The sequence below is a fragment of the Microchirus variegatus genome (assembly GCF_963457635.1).
Source record: "Microchirus variegatus genome assembly, chromosome: 2".
NCBI lineage: Eukaryota > Metazoa > Chordata > Actinopteri > Pleuronectiformes > Soleidae > Microchirus > Microchirus variegatus.
The window spans coordinates 34,499,997-34,518,684 of record NC_139803.1 but is presented as its reverse complement, the minus strand read 5'-3'; the positions used below and the strand labels follow the sequence as shown (position 1 = coordinate 34,518,684).

Genomic DNA, 18,688 nt, shown 5'->3' with positions numbered 1-18,688 from the left:
TGGGATGGAAAGACCTGTGACTGTCGTTTAGCTCCTGTAGGTCGGCTCCCATCGCTCGTCAGTTGCATGTTGAGATGAACCAGCAGAGGATGAGTCTGCTGCTTCGACCGCCGCCGTATCCACCCCCACAGTATATGAAGCTGTAGTCATTCATAATCAAAGTGAGTCACAAATATTTAATTTATTTTGCTAAAAAAATGTACCAAAAGTTTATTTTTCAAAGTAAGGTGTTTTACATATCTGTGTAATGTTATTAAAGTATACTGTTGTTGTATAGTGCATTTTGAGTACTCTTTAAATCACATGTGTATTTATATTGTAATGAATCTCCAGCATCTTCTGGAGGACGCCGTGAACGTTCTTCAAAGTCTGTGATTTGAAGACAAAAGGCATAAAAGTCCTTGTGAACATCTTCAGTGACAGTTCCCGTCCTGAAGAATTGGGTGCTGTGGTGGTGGTTGTGGAGCCCAGACAGGTCAGCTTTCTTCTTTTTGTGCCAGGTGAAGTGTCTGCTGAGGGTGACACAGAGGGCAGCCAGCAGCAGGACAGAAGTTACCTGGGCTGAATGACTGAATAGATTCAGCAGAGACACAAGAGCAGCCTCACAGTCCTTTTTAGATGAGTGATGGCCTCTGCAAGACTACACCCAAAGACCAGCATCTTTTCTCCATTTAAGTGAATCAGCCCTCTCTGCCTCCCCCCCTGGTCTGCATTCAACTCTGATCTAGGTAGGATTTCCTTTCACCATTTAGCAGCGTATTGTCCTGCTCTGGGAGTGATTTGACAGGAGCCTGCGTTTGCTCAGGAAAGAAGGGGAGCATTGTATCGGACAAGCTCTAGTTTTGTTGGAAACGAGGATGAGCTGTGGCTCCAGACGGAGAGGCGAAGTGTATCGTGTGTTTAAACGACACAGAACAAAACATTTTATACTTCAGCCATGTTGGTACCACTGGTAATATTAAGTCAAGTTACAAATAATGCAACACTGCCCCCTAGTGCTGGAAAAACACCAATCATGCAGGAGTTAAATCATCATCATCTTTATTAACAGTATTACAGTATTTTTAAGAACATTGAAAAAGACGTGAAACATTGGACAAACAAGGAAAAAAGTAGTCAGGAATCAAAAGATTATTTACAAACAAGCCTAAACTCTCTGGACTTTGGTGATAAGTTCATCACAAAGTTTGGTCAGCTCTTGGACCTCCTTTTCCTGAGAAAAAAAAAAGAAAGAAAGAGGTGAGACGAGAGAATACTAAATATTCCATATAAAAGATTTTACAGCTAAACACGCTAAACTTACCTTTTGGTCCAGACACTGATCTAGTGACTGCACCTTCAGCTGTTCTCTGCGCAGCTGGGCTTGTAGAGCCGAAACCTCAGCCTTGTACCTGGACTGTACCACTGTGATTTCCGAGTTTGCGCTGAGGACGAACGATAAATTAGTCGAGTCACTGCAAGTATATTTAATTTAAGTCTTAACAAAACAGAGTCTGGTTTCTTACCAGGCAATTTTCTCATCCGCGTGGGCTTTGAGGGTCTGGTAGCGCTGCTCCTCCTTTTTGATCCGAGTTATGTAGTTCTGAGCTCCAGCTTTCAGGTTCTCTTCATTCTGGGGGAAACGGGCACACAAAAAACAATTTTTAAAACACCGAACTCACCACAGCTTTGGCTAAATCACGATATGCGCTCGGTGTTTGTGGTAGGGATGTAACCTTTTTGTAGCCCTCGATGATATCCTTGTACTTCTGCAGTCTGTTGAACAGCTCAGAGCAAGATCTCTCCATAGAGTTCAGGTCACTGGCCACCTGCTCCTTCTCCAGCAGAGCCTCATCGAGCCTCACCTGTGCCACTTCTTTGTCCTTCTCCTGATCATCTGAAGAGCAACAGAAAAACAAGACAATTTTTTTTAGTCCCCATTCCCTGCAAAAAAAACCCCCCATAAATATATAAACTTGTGAACACATTTTAAACTTACCCTTCAGTTTTGCCACCAGAAGCTCATATTCTGCAAGCCTTTTCCTGCAGAGAAAAATAACAAAAATGTTTTAAAAACACTTCATCACTAAAAAAAAAAAAAAAAAAAAAAAAAACAGACAAAAACACACACCTCATTTCTTGACCGTCGTCGAGTAGATCTTTATACTTTGCACACCATTTCTCCTCGTTTTCCTTTCCCTTTTTGAGAGAATAAATAACGTTACAGACAGTTTATTGTGGTTGATTAAATATTGTTAGGCTTTTTGAGTTTTCAGCTGTGAATATTTAGTAGTTTCTTTGTTCCTTTATGTCAGTATACTGTGAAAATCACAAAAGAGTGTCATTTAAGCAGGACGTACTTCTGCCCGGACTCTGGCGACGATTGCGTCCATGTCTTTCTGACTGTACTTCAGCACTTCAATAATGGCTTCCTCTGTGTTTGCTAGTTGTGGGAAAGGAGGGACGAGGTTCTTGAGGATTGGAGACTGGAAGACAGTTAACAGGAATCAGTTTAGGATGTGAAGCTACAGTGTTTTCCGGATTCACAGTCGTATTGGTTTAAGAGCGGCTTACTGGAGATGCAGCGTCGATCAGTTTGAAATCGCAGTCACGTGGCCGATATGTTGCCTCTCTTTCTGTCGTCTGTGGAGCGTCAAGTCTGAAATATATACGTAAATTGATTCAAGTGGTTATACATAAGGAGTTTCAGTTGCCTATACATGCAGCAGCAAGTAAAAGTGAAAACATAAGTACGTTATACCGTGAGGCAAAGGCAGCAGGACGAGGGACGTGGGTCAGGCTAGCAGAGGCAGCGGACTTCTTTGGACTCTCTCGGAGGAGCGGGTCGAATTTAAGATACAAGGATTGTTTCCTCAGCGCAGATTCCTTGAACTGTCGACAGAAATGTTAGTATTTAAATAGCTTTGGGTCATACAGTTAAGATTTATTTAACAAACGTGAAGTAAGCACTCACATCGCTGGATCCAAACTGTTCAAGGTAGTCGATTTGTCCATCAAAATCGTTGGCCATGACTAGAGACAAAAATCTGAGGTTAACTTTAATAATATTAGCTCTCAGTTTACCGATCACCCCGTTTCATTAATTTTGCTCCATAGAGAACAATCTCACTTCAATGGACTCAAGGTGAACCTTTTTAAAACTGTGCAACTCCAGGTGAAAAGGTTCAAACATTTATACGTTTTTTTTAGCGTGAAATATGAATATGCTTCCATAAAAAAAGAGAGAGCGAAGCTTTTACATTCAAAAGCCTTGCTTTGTAGAGGCTGCCGAGTTTAAAAGTGGACAGAGTTGTGGAAGAGTGTTTACATGCTTGGTTTGCAAAGGCCACAGGAGTTTTATGATGCTTTTGGGAAAGGGATGCATGAGAGGTAGAGTCTTCCATTTGCTGCACTCTGTTAAACCATTAGATGTCACTAATTCTTGAACAATGGGCCTTTTAGGCAATAAAAATTAATTTTTTTTCCTTTACACCGACTGCAGTTTTGGCCAGAGATACTTACAAACTGTTCCAGGAACAAAGCTGTCAGTAAAATCCAACAGCGTAGCCTCTGACTTCAGCTCAGGTTGACGCAATCCGGAAAGCTCGGGAAGACTCGGCGCAGTTCCTATGTCATGATCGGGGTCAGCAAGTCTGGGTTCATCGCTGCAAAAAAAAAAAAAAAAATAACATTGAGGAAAAATAAAGCACTGTTGCCAAGTCAAAGTGTGCACTGTAAATAAATGCTTTGCATACAAAGATAAAAAACAAACACATACCATGCTGGTGGTGACACAGCTTCCTTCTCTATTTGCTCTGGAATGGCAGCTTCCACACGCACAGGGCTTAGTTTCTTGCTGCTCTTGGGAGAATTGTCCATGTTTGCTTTTGTTCCAAATGGGTTGAAGTTTGGGTCATCAAATTTGTCAATGTCAAATGAGTACGAGCCTTTAGGGACGGGGATTTCATCGCTGGCATCGGGCTTCGCCAAAGTCTCTTTTGGTGTTTTGACGGCGTCAGGTGCTGGATTCGCTTCTTTAGATTTCACACCAGGTGGCCTCTTGCCAAATTTCTTGGGCGGTCGCCTCTGTTTAACCTCACCTCCATCGTCAAAATTGAACTCAAGTTTGATTGGACCTTCCTTGACAGGGGCAACAACTGGCTGGGATTCAGCAGCTGGAGCCTTGGCTGTGTTCGTGGATATTGGCACCACTGTGGCGATTGGTTTCGCCTCAGGCTGAACAGGCAACTTTTGAGCCACCACTTCAGGGACATCAAAAGTATCTGCACGTTTCACTTCCTGCAGTTGTGGCTCCTCGACAGGTTCATTATCGTCTCGCAATTTTCTTTCAAGCACGGGTGAATTCTGGATTTTAGGGCCACCACATTGGAAAGGGTCAACTGAATCAAGGTTGTCAAAATCCAAGTTATACAAGCCTTTGGCAGGCAGTGGGGCATCTTCCACAAAGCTGCCCGATGCTTTGTCTACATCGGTGTTTGAAGGTGTGAGAGTGTGTTGTTCTACGTCCGGTGTGGCAGTGCGCGAGTCTTGCTCTTCAACTGTTGTGACGGCTGCCACTGTGACCACGCTGCTCTCTGTGGAGCTGATGTTGGCGGAGACGTCAACCAGTGACGCAGAGAAAGGAAGCGTCTCATCCAAGGCTGGTGCCATGTCGGATTGCTCCTCCACATTATTCTCTGGTTTTGTGTGTTGAGTCACACTTTGATCTGCAGGAGGGCTTGTCACAGTTGGTCGTGCAGGAGACAGAAGCATCTTATTAGAGCACTGAAAAGGATTCATAGCATCGAGGTTGTCAAAATCCACTTGATAACCTCCTTTGCTTTGTATTGGCATGTCGTCATCAGGATAGGACGACGCTTTTGTGGAAAAGGTTCAGGGGTTGCGAATTAATTTTTCAGCTTTAAAAAAAATTTGAATTAAAAAAAGAGACATTCAAGTTTAATCATTTCGATAAATTACCAGTGTCCTGCTGTGGCAAAGTCCTTGTTTTCTCCAGATTTACAGGCTCCATTGCTTTGGTACACTCATCCACACTAGTCATCTTCATGGACTTACTTGGAGATACAAATCTCTTTGTCACAGGGTCTCTCCTCGGAGTCTGAAAACAAACCTGCACATGACAGAAATCGATGAAACATTAATTAGAATGTCCAGTCATTCAAACAGATTTGCCAGTCTTTTTTCTCAAGGTGATTCAATACCTTTGACCCCTTCGGCACAGTCTTACTGGGCAGGTTCTCAGTCTGACGCAGGATGGAGGGCCTTCCAGTCAGCTGATCCAGGGCAAATATGTCGTTATTTGAGCTGTTGTGTTTTCCTCCAGGGCAGAACCCACGATTCTCGTCATTCACTTCGACTGAACTCATCCTGTGAAAGCAGAAAGATGAACTGGGTTGACTTATCTGCACTCTGAGGGAGGCGTCGACCTGAAAAGCTGCACGCGGCTGATAAGAGACATTTGGTGATGGAGTTTTCTGACGGCGCTTGCAAAACATTATCTCCACTGAAGTATGTGACGCAAACACAACAGCATCAGGACAAATGTGATTCCACCATTATTAACTTAGTAGTAGTATTTGCAGAGTAAAAATGTGGAAAAGTAAGGGCATATAGATACTGAAGCATGATCACTTGAGTTAATTTTGTTGTTGGCCTGTGTGAGCTTATTGCAAACACTGAGGCATAATAAAACATTTTCTTGCAGCTAGACTGCAGCATAAAATTCAAAATAATAAAATACAGTACACAGTCTCTCCACCAGAGAGCAGTGTCTTTGACTTGGGAGTTCAGTTCTTGCCTAGTCATCATTGATTGTTCTGCCCAACATTTAAATTGTCACACTCTTGTCAGGTGGTCCGTGAAGTTTCCAGAATAATCCAACAAAAAGTAAACACATTTATTTTGTGGACAACACAAGACATCCGAGGAAGGTAGTACTTACATATACATATTCACATACCTATCTAAGTAGGTGAATGTGTATGCATGTATGTGGATAAAATGGAATTATGATATATGTGACGTCATTTTGATTATTTAAAACGGAATTACCATATTTGTGACCTCATTTTGACAATTTCAAACAATTACGTATATCTGTGATGTCATGGTGACTAATTAAAACGGAATTACCGATAATTGTGGCGTCGCTTGGACTAGTTAAAACGGAACGTAACTGTCGTCAGTGAATATTATGTCCAGCTCTTGGTTGTGTTCGATTGGACGTGTGCAGCAGCTTAGTAAAGATTAAAAGACAAGTAACTGTTCAGGAGGACTTAGTAACCAACAGAATTTTGGCAAAAAAATTACTCAAAACAGGTTCGAGGTTACTTTACACTAACCGACGGTGAAAGTCACGCGCACAGTTACATTAGCATGCGCTATAATAGCCACGTCGCTGTCAAGAGAATTAACGTTTGGACCCTGTAAAATTACGGTAAATGGAAAAATTCGTTATTACGTTTAGAAAATGACAGTATTGTATTTGCGAGGCGTATACGAGATAAATGATCACTCATTGTTCCCCACCTACCTCAAACAAATTGGAACGCAGTTGGCAGAGAGTGTCGAGGAGCTACACGCCTGGTCGAGGAAAAGCGACCCTTTGATTCACTCTTGCCTCCTCTCCTCTGTTTGTCAACCGTTTGGAATTTAAAAGTCTTGAACTGCACCAATGAAATCGCGGGCAGCGTTCAAAGCAAACGCGCTTCCGCGTTGAGCGGCAAATCACGATGAAGAGTCGATATGCGGCTGCGCGGAAACTCCAAAGACGATACAAACAACAAGATGGTAAGCGCATTTAAAACAAAATGACGTCTATCCTCCATCAAAGGCTGAACCTTTTTTCTTCTTGAAATTGTCTCTATTATTTTTCAAAATGTCTCCATAACTACAACATAAATTTCATATTCATAAATCAAAATTATTATTATTATTATTATAAATACGCATTTTGTTTTCTTATGTCCCCCATACTTATTTTTTGTATACGTATTTTTTATTGTAATAGGCTTTGTTATTGTCTTTATCTATTTATTCATTTCATACTGTGTAATCTGTTGGTCAATCTTTAATAATAATAATAAAAAAATACAATACAACACAAACTTGATTTGAGCCCGGAAACGCATCTTTGACATGACCTCGAGTTATTGCCTTTTTGCTCCAGTAGATGTCGCTGTGTAAACTGTAGTCTGTAGTGTTAAAAAGCAAAGAAGAAGAACCTACTTGGAGGATCTGCCCGCCAATTTTAAAGGATGTAAACAGACTCCTAGTTCCTACCCACGATCGAGCGGCTATGACGGCGGCTAATTTCTCCGCATAACAGCGAATATTTATCTGTCAGAGATGAATGTATATGGAAAAGGTAGCGCATTAAACATGTCTCTAACACTACTCTATTTTTATTTCGCTATTGCGAAACCCAGTCGTAGTTTTTCAGCAGCGTAAACGATGCTAGTCCGTGTTGTTGGCTAATCACTTACAGTTGTGTCGTATTATATTTTTTTACAGGGTCTGGCGATTCAAGCCACCTCGCTGCCAGGTAACGTGTCTTTTTGTGGATTTTCGGGGGAGGGGGGGTCTGGGATAATATGCTACGTTGCTAACGGTAACTTTACGACAAGGGTACACTATAGTTGCACTATAGTTTTGCTGCTTGTACTGAGGACAGTGTGCTACGTGGGAAGCAAGCTACAGTCCCCTACAACTTAACTTAAAGGGGTAGTTTTGTAGTAATGCAGAGACAGTTCGGATAAGGGAAGACAGTAGACAGTAGAATTGCACGTCTGTCAAACCTGGGAGGGGGGGTCTCTCCTCTGAGATTTCTACCATTTCCCCACAGTACACTGGTTTTTGTGAAATTTTCCCTCTAAGGGCAGGGTGTCTCTTGCTTGTTCAGACTGTAAAGCCCTTCTATGCAAACTGTGTATGTGATGTTGGGCTATAAAAGGCAATGCACGTTTATTCTTTATTAGAAATACCACAGCAGCAGCATTAAATATATAAATGGCATAATAAAACACAGCAAAACCATTTAGAAAGGTAAAAGAAAGAGGAGATTACATATATGTAAAGAAACTAAAAGTTCCAGTTGTGGCTGAGGTGCAGCAGTGATAATATTTTATATTTATTTAAAAATGCAGTGGCAAATGGGTAGGTTTTCAGGCTAGATTGAATTTTTAATTTTCATTTACCAGACTGCACTGCTCTGGGAGTTTATTCCAGATATTTGGGGCATAAATGCTGAAGGCAGCTTCCCCATGTTTAGTCCTGACTCTGGGGACACAGAGCAAACCTGACCCAGATGAGAAAGTTGTTGATCTTTTATATAAATAGACTTGACTTGAACATTGTTTTTGCTGTGAATGGGGAGAGCAAAGAAAATATGCTGTTTATCTGCTGTTCTTGTTAGCAGCGAAACGATCTGTGTGTAATTTGTTTTCTGGTTATCTCCCTCTCCAAATAGGCAGTGAGCTGAGTCATCTGGTTCTTTTTTGTTTGTGTTTTACATTTCACATGTTTTAATATTCTTTTCTGTTTTTGCAGTGGTGACAGTGATTCCATCAAAGTTTTTGTGCGAGTGCGACCTCTGACCCAGGGCCTTGGGCTGACCACAGATGGAGATCAGAGTCTGTGTCTCACAGTCACCTCCCCAAACACCATCCGTCTGCTCTCAAAACCTGAGCCGAGAACCTTTACCTACGATTATGTTGCTGATATGGACACATCTCAGGTTGGTAGCATATAGTTATTCACCAACAACATACAGTTATACAACATACAGTACAACTGACCTGGGGCCTGTTGCATGGAAGTAGAAATCCAGGATGTCCGAGAAAGCTGACCATAACCTGTGCTACTAGGTAAATTCTGGCTTCAACTGTTGCACAATCGTCAAACCAAAATGAGAAGGTGCGGCTTGGTCAAGTCAGGTGTAGCTTATCCTGGTAATACCTCTGACAATGCGAACACCAGTCTTTATGAAATCCATATAAGCATAATAATGACTATAAGAAATGTAATCCCTATATTCACTATAATCACTATATATATTTTCATGCAGTTGTATTAAACGGAGGTAAAACACACAAGAAGTTCATGTCTAACTGCAAAATACAATCGGAGTGATTGATGACTGAACAAATTGAGCAGCAGGATTAACAAATCCTTGTTTACCAGCCTAACCACACAGAATACATCGCCATGGTAACTTGTGCAACCAACTTGAGGCTCATCTCAGCCAGGATAAATGACATATCCCAGCTTAATTTCTTATCGTAGTTTTGTGCAACAGGTCCCTGGTTGAACCAGCTCAAATGATTAATAATAACCTGATTGTGGTTTATTTGTTATTCTTTGACAGGACTCTGTTTTCTCCAGTGTGGCTAAGAATATAGTTGAGTCTTGCATGAATGGGTACAATGGTACCATATTTGCCTAGTAAGTGGTCTTCGTCATTTTTTGCTGTATGAAATGTCGAACAATATTTCATGAAGCACAACCACATGACATTCCTCTTGTTTCTGCAGTGGACAAACTGGCTCAGGGAAAACGTTCACCATGCTTGGTATGCATTCAGTGTATTCATTTGTACATTAAGCACTATATACATTCTTTTACGTGAAATTGTCAATTAAATAAAGGTGACACTGACTCTTCAATCTCTCACTCCAGGGCCATCTGAGTTGGATAATTTCACAGACGAACTCCGGGGGGTTATTCCTCGATGTTTTGAGTACCTGTTTTTTCTCATCAACAGAGAAGTGGAAAAGGTGAGCATGCATCATGTCATGTCAAATAAGTGTTGTGCTTATTTTCCATCTATCTATTTTAATGAACAATTTATCTCCCGCTCTCTTTTTCAAAAGTCCCCCCAGTCCAAGAGCTTCCTCTGCAAATGTTCCTTCATTGAGATCTACAATGAACAGATTTATGATCTCCTGGACACAGCCTCGGCCAGTCTCTTCCTCAGGGAGAACATCAAGAAGGGCATGTTTGTTGAGGGAGCTGTGGAAAAGTTTGTCAACTCTGCTGCTGAAGCGTATCAGGTCAGTATCTCTTACCTGTTGTAGAGATGAAACACACAGTTCCTATGCACGTTGTATCTAACTTCACCATGTAAGAGTCTGAAATTCTTGACAAAAATAAGGTAATAAGATAATATTGAGCTGTAGAAAATGCACAGAACTTGTTATTGAAACTCATTAGGTGCTGTCTATGGGCTGGCGTAACCGACGAGTGGCCTCCACCTCGATGAACCGTGAATCTTCGAGATCTCATGCAGTGTTTACCATGACTTTGGAGTCCAAAGAGTGCATCAATGAAGTGGTGAACATCCGAATGTCTCAGCTGAACCTGGTGGATCTGGCAGGATCTGAGAGACAGAAAGACACACACACAGAAGGCTCTAGACTCAAGGTGATGCTTTATTTGTGTACACTTTCACACCAAAGTGCTATGTGCACAGCTTCCGTTCCCGCTAACAGCTGTTGTCTGCACTGCATCTCTTTCCAGGAGGCGAGCAGTATCAATCGCTCTCTTATGTGCCTTGGTCAGGTGATCATGGCACTGGTGGATGTGTCCAATGGGAAGAACCGACACATCTGCTACAGGGATTCTAAACTCACCTTCTTGCTCAGGGTGATGATTATCTGTCAAAATGTATTGACATGCATTTTATGTGCATGTACAATTGTGTTTTCTGAGCTTGTTCAAACTGTATAATTCAACTTTCATTAAGAAATTATATGTACAGCAGCTTCATTAATTGGTTAATGGTAAAATCGTGAAATGAGTTTGATTTGCTTGGAGATTTATTTTTTAAGCCATAATGCCCAGCCCTAGGTATGTGTTTTGAATTGAATTTCAAACCATATAACTATGGCTTAAATTAGAAGTAGAATTAGTATTATTAAATACAAAAAATGTGTATTGTAATATAATTTGTTGCCATAACAATTTTCTTCATTGTTTTTTCAGGACTCTCTTGGAGGAAATGCAAAGACTTTCATCATAGCCAATGTCCATCCTGGTTCAAAGTGTTTTGGTGAAACATTGTCGACCTTGCATTTTGCCCAGAGAGCAAAGCTGATCAAGAATAAGGTATTTCGTCAAAGAAAACTGTACAAGTACCAGTACAAACTAGACATCAGCTTGTGGTAATTTTAGAATACTTTCAGAACACGATTGTTTTGTTTTGGTCAGGCCATCATCAATGAGGATACACAGGGAAATGTGAGGCAGTTACAGGCTGAGGTGAAGAAGCTCAAAGAACAGCTCGCACAGGCGCTCGTCTCTCAGGCAGTGGATTATGGTCGAGATATAGCCCCAGGAGGACCTGAACTCACCATGGGTAACGAAACATCACATTTAAAGTGGAGCATAAATTGGGCAGCTTTTTAAATAATGACATTCTATTTTTGTTTTAACAAGTGTATATTGTCTTTTCTCTCACCAAGACCAGTCCATGGAAATTCAACATGACTTGTCTTATAAGCCGAGGTTTATGGCAGCTGTTCGTTTGTGGAGGAAGCGAGAAGAGGAGAAGAGGGTATGGAAAATGTGTTATTGTCAGTTATAGTTGTGTGGTTGAGGAAACACTGATGCTGTTGAACTTACAATTGTGTTTGACTCCACTCAGATTCTCCTTCATAAGGTGGCTCAGTTGGAGGAGGCTTGGGCACAAAAAGACAAGTTCATTCATTCCAGCCGAATGATTCTCAGGTTCAAAGAAGACCACATCTCCCGCCTTGAGGCAAAATTGAAGGCAGCACAAAACCTGTGGACAGACAAAGAGGCTCAGGGTCTGATTGACCGGCTGAAAGAAGAAATGAAGATCTTGAAAGATCAGGTAATTAAAAAGATATGCCTTTCACTCACAGTCTGCATAAAAAGTAGTAAAAAGGACCTTAGTTTCACACACTCATCTTATCAAGCCATTATGTTTAATAGGTTTCTTTGAACATCTTTAATCGTCTGATTCTCTCTTTCAAAATCCTCTGTACATTTTTTCTTCTCGAGTTTAAATTCATTACCCATTTTTTGTTTTCACTACTGCTCTCCAGTTTGAACATCACCCAAAGATGACTCGATATGCAGCCGAGAACTTCAGCCTCAGACAGGAGAACCGGCATCTACGTTCTCTTGAATCTGTGGTGACCGCTGAAGAAGTTATGGCCGAAGTCGCTGCTGAACTGGAGATTGTTTTCCAGGCGGCTCTCCAGTCCGAAACAGTCGCAGGGAGTAAGAGAATTATAATGAGTGAGAAGGTCCCTTCAATTTAAATGATTCTTCAACATCTATGTAATCTCTGATGTTGCTCTACAGCTTTGGGAACGTCCTCAACCCTCAGGGCTGCAGATGGTGTTTCAACAGCTACAATCGAGAAGCTGAAGGCTCAGCTGCTTCAGAAACAGTCTGACTGGATGGCTTCTCTTCAGGCCTTTGAGGAGTACAAAGAAGTCACCAAGTAAGGATTCACATTCACTGAAGAGGGAGCCAAATTAACATGGATATTATACAGAAAACCATAGCAGATGTTTTGGAACAAACTTTTCTGAAAGGTCGAAATTCAAGCCAAGAACATTTGCCATCCTTGAAATCCAATCACGGTAACACCGTTGAAAGCACAGAGTGTACTGTACAGACACAGTGTGTGTTTCATGGGCAACCATTCTTGTCAATAACTCCCCTGCCCTGTAGAATCCACTATTCATTTACATTATTATTATTTTTATTATTATTATTATTATGATTATTAGTAATCATAATAATAATAATAATAATATTATAGCACAGCTTTCATTTCCAGCTTGAGAAAAAAGCTGTTTACACCACTGATGTTCATTGGATGGATTTTGTTTTTATTAATGACGGAGACTTTTTGAGACACATGTTGAGGATGTTAATGTGGTTTTTGGGTGATGCTGTGTGTTCAAGAAAACAGATGTCTCAGTTGGAGTCTGAAAAAAGATACCTGGACAAGTCGAACAGGCATCTGGAAAACATTTTGGAAGCGACAAATGCTTACAAAATACAGGAGGTCTCTGAGCTGAACAGAATTCATGTTGAAACTATAAAGGTGAGGAGAGATGTTCACGCTTTCCACGCAAACTATAAACATGTGAATTGAAATGTGTTCAAATTAGTTTTCTTTTTCTTCAAAATATCTCTATAATCAGATTCTCACCACGCCTACAAAAGCGTACAACTTGCGTTCCCGCCTCGTACCTCTCTCCAGTCCAGAGCACCTGAATGGGACAAGCACCACAACGGATGAGATTTGGGAGGAGCAACCTCCTTCAGACATGGCTGAGATGGCGCTAACAGATGAACTGCGCCAAGTGCAGGTAAAGCAGTGTGAGCTTCACCACACTCGGATGTATTTATTTATTACAATACATAATATCATTAACTGCTCTTACTACTACTACTACTGTTTCACCAGGATCAAGCCAGTCGTGTTCAGTCCCAGTTGAACGACGAGGAACTGAGGAACAGCAAGCTGTTGCAGCAAATTGCAAAACTTGAAGAGCAGATTGCTGTGATGTCACAAGAGTCCGGCCAAAAGGATGAGGTGGATAATTTCCATATGTTCTTATTTACAGTTTTGTCTTATTGATGTTTAACGTTATGTCTTTGTAACTTTTTTGCGACATGTTTTGCAGCAACTTTCTGCTGAGAGAGCGAACAGAAACAAAGGTCAGCTGGATCTGCAACAAACAATTGAAGAGCTGCAACAAAATCTTCAGTCTGAACAACAAGCTGCACAAGGTGAGTCACCGATGTCTGACCTGTGTTGTTAATACATAATTGGTTGGGACAAGAGTGCCGGAGGTGATGACACTCACTTTCCTTCAGTTCTGAGGAGCGAGATTCGCGATCTACGCGTGGTGCTGCAGTCGTCCGATAAGGAGCTGGCCACCGTGAAGAGCCAGTTAAAAGACGACCAGAGCGAGCAGCAGAGAGAGATGAGCCAGCTCTCCAGCAGCCAGATCAGTACACAGCTCCAACTTGACAAAGTCCAGTAAGCACACACAAGTGTCATACATTCAGTGTATTGTGTGAACTGTTGTGTCAAACGTATCAACAGCGACCGTGTCTTTATTCCAGGCTGGAGTGGGAGCAGCTTCTGGAGCAGCATCGGGCGCTTCAGGATTTGTTTGACCAGCTACAAGCTGAGTCCAAATTTGAGGCTGATCAGGTGAGACAGCAGCTGCAGGACCGGCAGCAGGAGGTTGACCAACTTAAAGCACAACTCAAGGTCAGTGTAATCATTTTCACTCCTAAAATGTAAGCTGTGGGGCCTGCATCATTGTCTATATACTTTATCTGTCCCTATCAAATAAATAATAATATTAATATTTTAACTTCGTCTTTCACTCCAGGAATTGAATAATTCTCTGCAAAACGAGCAAGAGCACACAAGCACCGTGATCTCACAGCTGAGAGAAAACAAAGAAAGCACATCAAAGTGAGTTGTGCACGGTCTATCTGTCATGTAAGGAGTGTTGTCTTTTCATTATTTGGTTAAATTAATATGAGTGACCCCGATGTGTGCCCTTAGAGAACTCATTGAAACTATGGAGCAGAATGCAAAGCTCAGAAAACAAGTCTTGGACCTGACGGCACAAAATCAACAACAGGCAAGTTTAAGGAACAGTTTACATATTTGACGGGTTAATCTTTTTGGCCTAACAGCAATTAGACCTTGGTCACGAATCAGGGTTTTTTCATTTCTGTTTGAAGGAATCTAAGCTTCTCGATCTTGAGCAAAATCTGACGTCCAGCAGCCAAATCATAAAAGGCTTGGAGCAAAATACTGAACAGGATAAAGTAAGATTTAGTGAATGATTGTCTCCCATTTCTTATTTATATAGTTTAAATGTAACCGCAGTATAAAAGCTAAGATCATAAATGCCTCTTGTTTTGTCCTATAGGATGTTGTTCTCGATCTGATGAATCAAACCAGAGACCTGCGCAGTGAGCTGAACCAGACCGTTACTAATCTGTCAGGAGAAATCAAAGATATCACAGTATGGTCCCTTTTCCTTCCTCCTTCCTCCATCTTAAGTAACTTAATAATTTCCTTTATTTTACCACATCATCATGTTTGACTGTTTTTAATTATGTCTTTCCTCTTCTAGGCCAAATACAATGATGTGTGCCTTGAAAGAGAGGATTTCAGGGAGCAAAATGTCAAGATGCAGACAGAAATCTGTGACCTTAAAGAAACATTAGAGAGATGTGTGGTATCCAACAAGATAGAGGTACTGCTTTGTTCACGTATTTTGCTTTTTTGTAGATTAACCACAGGTCAAATAATGTTATAACATGAGTCACTTAGCATAATAAAGACTGCAATGTTCACATTGTGTTGTAATGTAGGTTGAAGTGCTGCAGGAGGAGGTGACTTATGCAGCTGAGGAGGTCGAGAGACTCACTAAGGTTTTAGATGAGCAGAACAGCCTTCTCCAAGCATCTCAAGCGCAAGCAGAACAGAAGGGTGTCATGATCGAGAATCTGCAGCAGAAGGTGACATTTAACATTCTCGGTGCACACCAAATTAAAAAAATGAAATGAAGTACTAGTTAATACATCATTTATACCAGGTTCTACAACAGCAAGAGGCTGTAGAGAAAACTATCAGAAGTGGATGTTTCAAACCTCTCGTTGAAGTGACACCTAAATCCTTACCTCGGGTAAAATATGCCTTCAAAATTCCCACATGACTTATTCCTTTTAATATGTGGCATCGTGTTTCAAGGTTGTATTTTTTCCTCTGCTTGTAAAGACTCCTCGTACTCCAGGCAGCTTCAGCAGAGATCTGACCCAGGTCCTGGAGAGCCAGGAGAGGGAGCTGGAGAACCGACGCTCCTCCATGATGTCCATGGAGATTCTTTTAACAGAGCTGAATGCGGAGAGGGCTGCCAAGAATGATGAGATCCAAAGGCTGAAGGTAATTCATATTTTTATGTAAACATCAAAATGACCTATAGCCATGTATTTATTTTTTTTAAAAAAATTCTAGTCGACCATTCTACTATTTTTACTGCCGTTTCTGGAACACCTAATATTATTTTGAATAGATATTTCAAAAGAAGCACATTTATTCAATTTTAATGATATAATCCTAATCTGTACTGACTCACTGCAGGCGCAGCTTTCGGAGAAAGAGATGGTTCGACTGGAAATCCAGGGCTTGCTTGACAAGTTTTATACCAAGCAGAATCCGCTGACGCAGAACAGAAATAACAGGTTGAGTTTATTCGTTCAGTTCTTCTGCCACACATGTGCATCAGATCTCCTGCTGTGGATGACAAAAAGAAAATAAACGCTATCTTGTCATTTCATCAGGGATGAGTTAAACGATGCCATTAAAGACTCCATTCTTAAAGAGCTCCAGGAGGAGAGAGCAGGAAAGGTCTGCATCCATTTATTTGGTTTATCCTTTTTTTTTGTTATTATTCAAATGAAAAGTTCATTTGATACATGTTTCTTTGTTGATTAACAGAGCACCATAATGCAGAAGCTGACTAATACTCAGAAAAGGTAAGTGTCCCCCCAGGAAAGAGTAGATTAATTCATGTTTTTTTTATTACATATTAATCCTGCCGATAATTATTTCATCACCCTCTGCTTTTGTTGTGTTGCTGATCAGGCTCCAGGAACAGGAGTCCATGTTGGCTCAGTCTCAGACCTGCGTTCAAGAGCTGACCACTGAGCTGAGGAACCGCTGTTTGGAGCTGAGAGAGCTGAGCCAGAGGATACAGGATGAGGAGAAATTTATCCAGGTCAGAATGACACTGGCAAAACACCCATTTCACTAAAACACTTCTCGGTGTAATTTAGCTTTCAGGTACTACGTAGGTGCACAGCGACAGATAACACGATTAGATTGTATATAGTACAGTCTCTAGGTGGCAGTATAGGCTCTTGGTAGATGGTGGCTCAGATGTCAAAATGTAATCTTTGAATATTACCTGAACACACAGTGATATTGTGTGATGTTTACTCGCATCCACACTGGTTGAACATAATTTTACACACTGCAGATATTAGTACTATTAGTACTACTACTAAATTACTACTAAAGTATACTACTGTGGTATACTTGTTATTTAACTCTAAAATGTTATAGTGAGTTGATTTTAATCCTGAGCAAAACATCTCTTCATAAATTGAAAAAAGTCCTGTGCATATTCATGTTCCCCTAAAGAAGTTAACAAAAACATTTTTAAAGTAAAAAAACAATCGGGCGATGTAAAATAATTCCAAAGACGAAGACTAACAATTCATTGGTTCAGTACTTTTATTTGAGCAGTAGTGTGATATTTAAACAATTTAAAAACAATGACTGAACCGTATGACAAAAACGTTGACAAGCATTGACCAAACTTAAAATTATTTTGTATTTTACAGGAGAACGAGGTTCTTCGTAAGCAGAATGAAAAGCTGTCGGAGGAGAACGGCAAACTTGTCGGGCACAAGAACCACAAGCAGAAGATTGAATATCTGGTGAAGCTCAAAAAGGACAACACCAAACTTCAAGAGGTAATTGATGCTTCCACTGCTCGTGGATGTTGTTTGTGTCACTGCACTTTGCGTAAATCAATCTTGTGTAAATCTTTTGTTTTTAAAGGAAAACGAAAAGCTTCGAACAGAGATGAGCTTGATGCGAGACAACAGTGGATTTCCGCTGCTGGAGATGACCTAAAATTCTTCATTCATATTCATATTCATATTCATATTCATATTATTTGAGTGACAAAACCGAATTTTTAAAGAACGTTTTACTGTTGGTTATAAAGATACTCTGATTCATGTATGGTTTTTACATGTGATGTATGTTCATATTATTACACGTATTTTTTTTATTTTTTTTTATCCAGGTTTTTTTTTCACATAGAAATTACAACATGCTAAATAACATCTTAATGTGAAAACATTATTTTTTGGGTGCTAACTCCTGATGCTGTGATGGTGATTGTTAGCTGACCGTGATTTTGTATTGTATTGTGATGTGCTGTCTTCTTCTTTTTATTTTATTTGTTTAGCATAATGAACTTTGAGCATACTGTAATTAAAAAGTATTTGTCTACCTCTAATTGGCTTTTATTTGCTATATTATAGCCGATGCTAATTTTCCTGAACATTCATTCACTGCTAAAACTAGCACAAATGTATGAAAGGTACAATGGAGGCCAAATTAGGGCCAAACTTTCTTTGTTTGGCCCTAATACTCTGCCCACCTGCTCCTGAACAGTTGTTTTTCCCACTTTTTTTCTCCAGGCTGGCCCCCTCTTGACCAGACTAGACGTTCATTGGTCCCCGGTTCATTTGACTTTGGCACCCCTGGTACCATTTACAATGCACATACTCCACACAGCAAGGTGCAGACTGGGATGTGATCTGGCAATCTTCTTGCTGTGAGGTAACAATTATAGCCACGTTCCACCAACAGTCCAATAATGTATTCATTTGTTAATGAACAATAGCTTTAATTTAATTTAATTTAATTTAATTTAATTTAATTTAGAGTTTATATAATTGATGACTTGTCAGTTTGAGTGCCTCAAGGTTTCTGCTTGAGATGTTTCAGCTTCTTAAATATGACAAAAATTATGAAGGCAATAATTTTTTGTAGTGATTTTTTTCCCCCAACCAAATAAGGCAAAGATTGTCACTT

At 40.5% G+C, this 18,688-nt stretch overlaps 2 protein-coding genes across 2 annotated transcripts; one reads left to right on the top strand and one right to left on the bottom strand.

Annotated features, from left to right (window-relative positions):
* Nucleotides 1–1,086: 1,086 nt before the first annotated feature.
* tacc3 (transforming, acidic coiled-coil containing protein 3) lies at nt 1,087–5,366 on the bottom strand (the record flags this gene model as incomplete). Its single annotated transcript, XM_083906801.1, is given in 15 exon segments — nt 1,087–1,213; nt 1,304–1,424; nt 1,506–1,612; nt 1,716–1,876; nt 1,979–2,022; nt 2,111–2,178; nt 2,340–2,465; nt 2,554–2,638; nt 2,741–2,871; nt 2,954–3,012; nt 3,502–3,644; nt 3,758–4,856; nt 4,931–4,949; nt 4,952–5,110; nt 5,202–5,366. Coding segments are annotated over 15 exon segments (2,553 nt in total). The 3' UTR covers nt 1,087–1,147.
* Nucleotides 5,367–6,731: 1,365 nt separating this feature from the next.
* On the top strand, nt 6,732–17,716 carry kif15 (kinesin family member 15; the record flags this gene model as incomplete). Its single annotated transcript, XM_083906790.1, has 35 exons — nt 6,732–6,789; nt 7,513–7,543; nt 8,548–8,734; nt 9,365–9,441; nt 9,531–9,568; nt 9,676–9,773; nt 9,870–10,049; nt 10,210–10,419; nt 10,516–10,641; nt 10,981–11,103; nt 11,206–11,353; nt 11,460–11,551; nt 11,642–11,851; nt 12,066–12,243; nt 12,328–12,469; nt 12,940–13,081; nt 13,182–13,349; nt 13,448–13,576; nt 13,668–13,773; nt 13,861–14,026; nt 14,113–14,263; nt 14,388–14,473; nt 14,567–14,645; nt 14,749–14,835; nt 14,940–15,035; nt 15,147–15,269; nt 15,388–15,534; nt 15,612–15,701; nt 15,794–15,958; nt 16,157–16,257; nt 16,357–16,423; nt 16,514–16,551; nt 16,661–16,793; nt 17,422–17,553; nt 17,642–17,716. The coding sequence occupies 35 exons, from the start codon at nt 6,732–6,734 to the stop codon at nt 17,714–17,716; spliced, it is 4,179 nt and encodes a 1,392-aa protein (XP_083762916.1).
* Nucleotides 17,717–18,688: the final 972 nt, after the last annotated feature.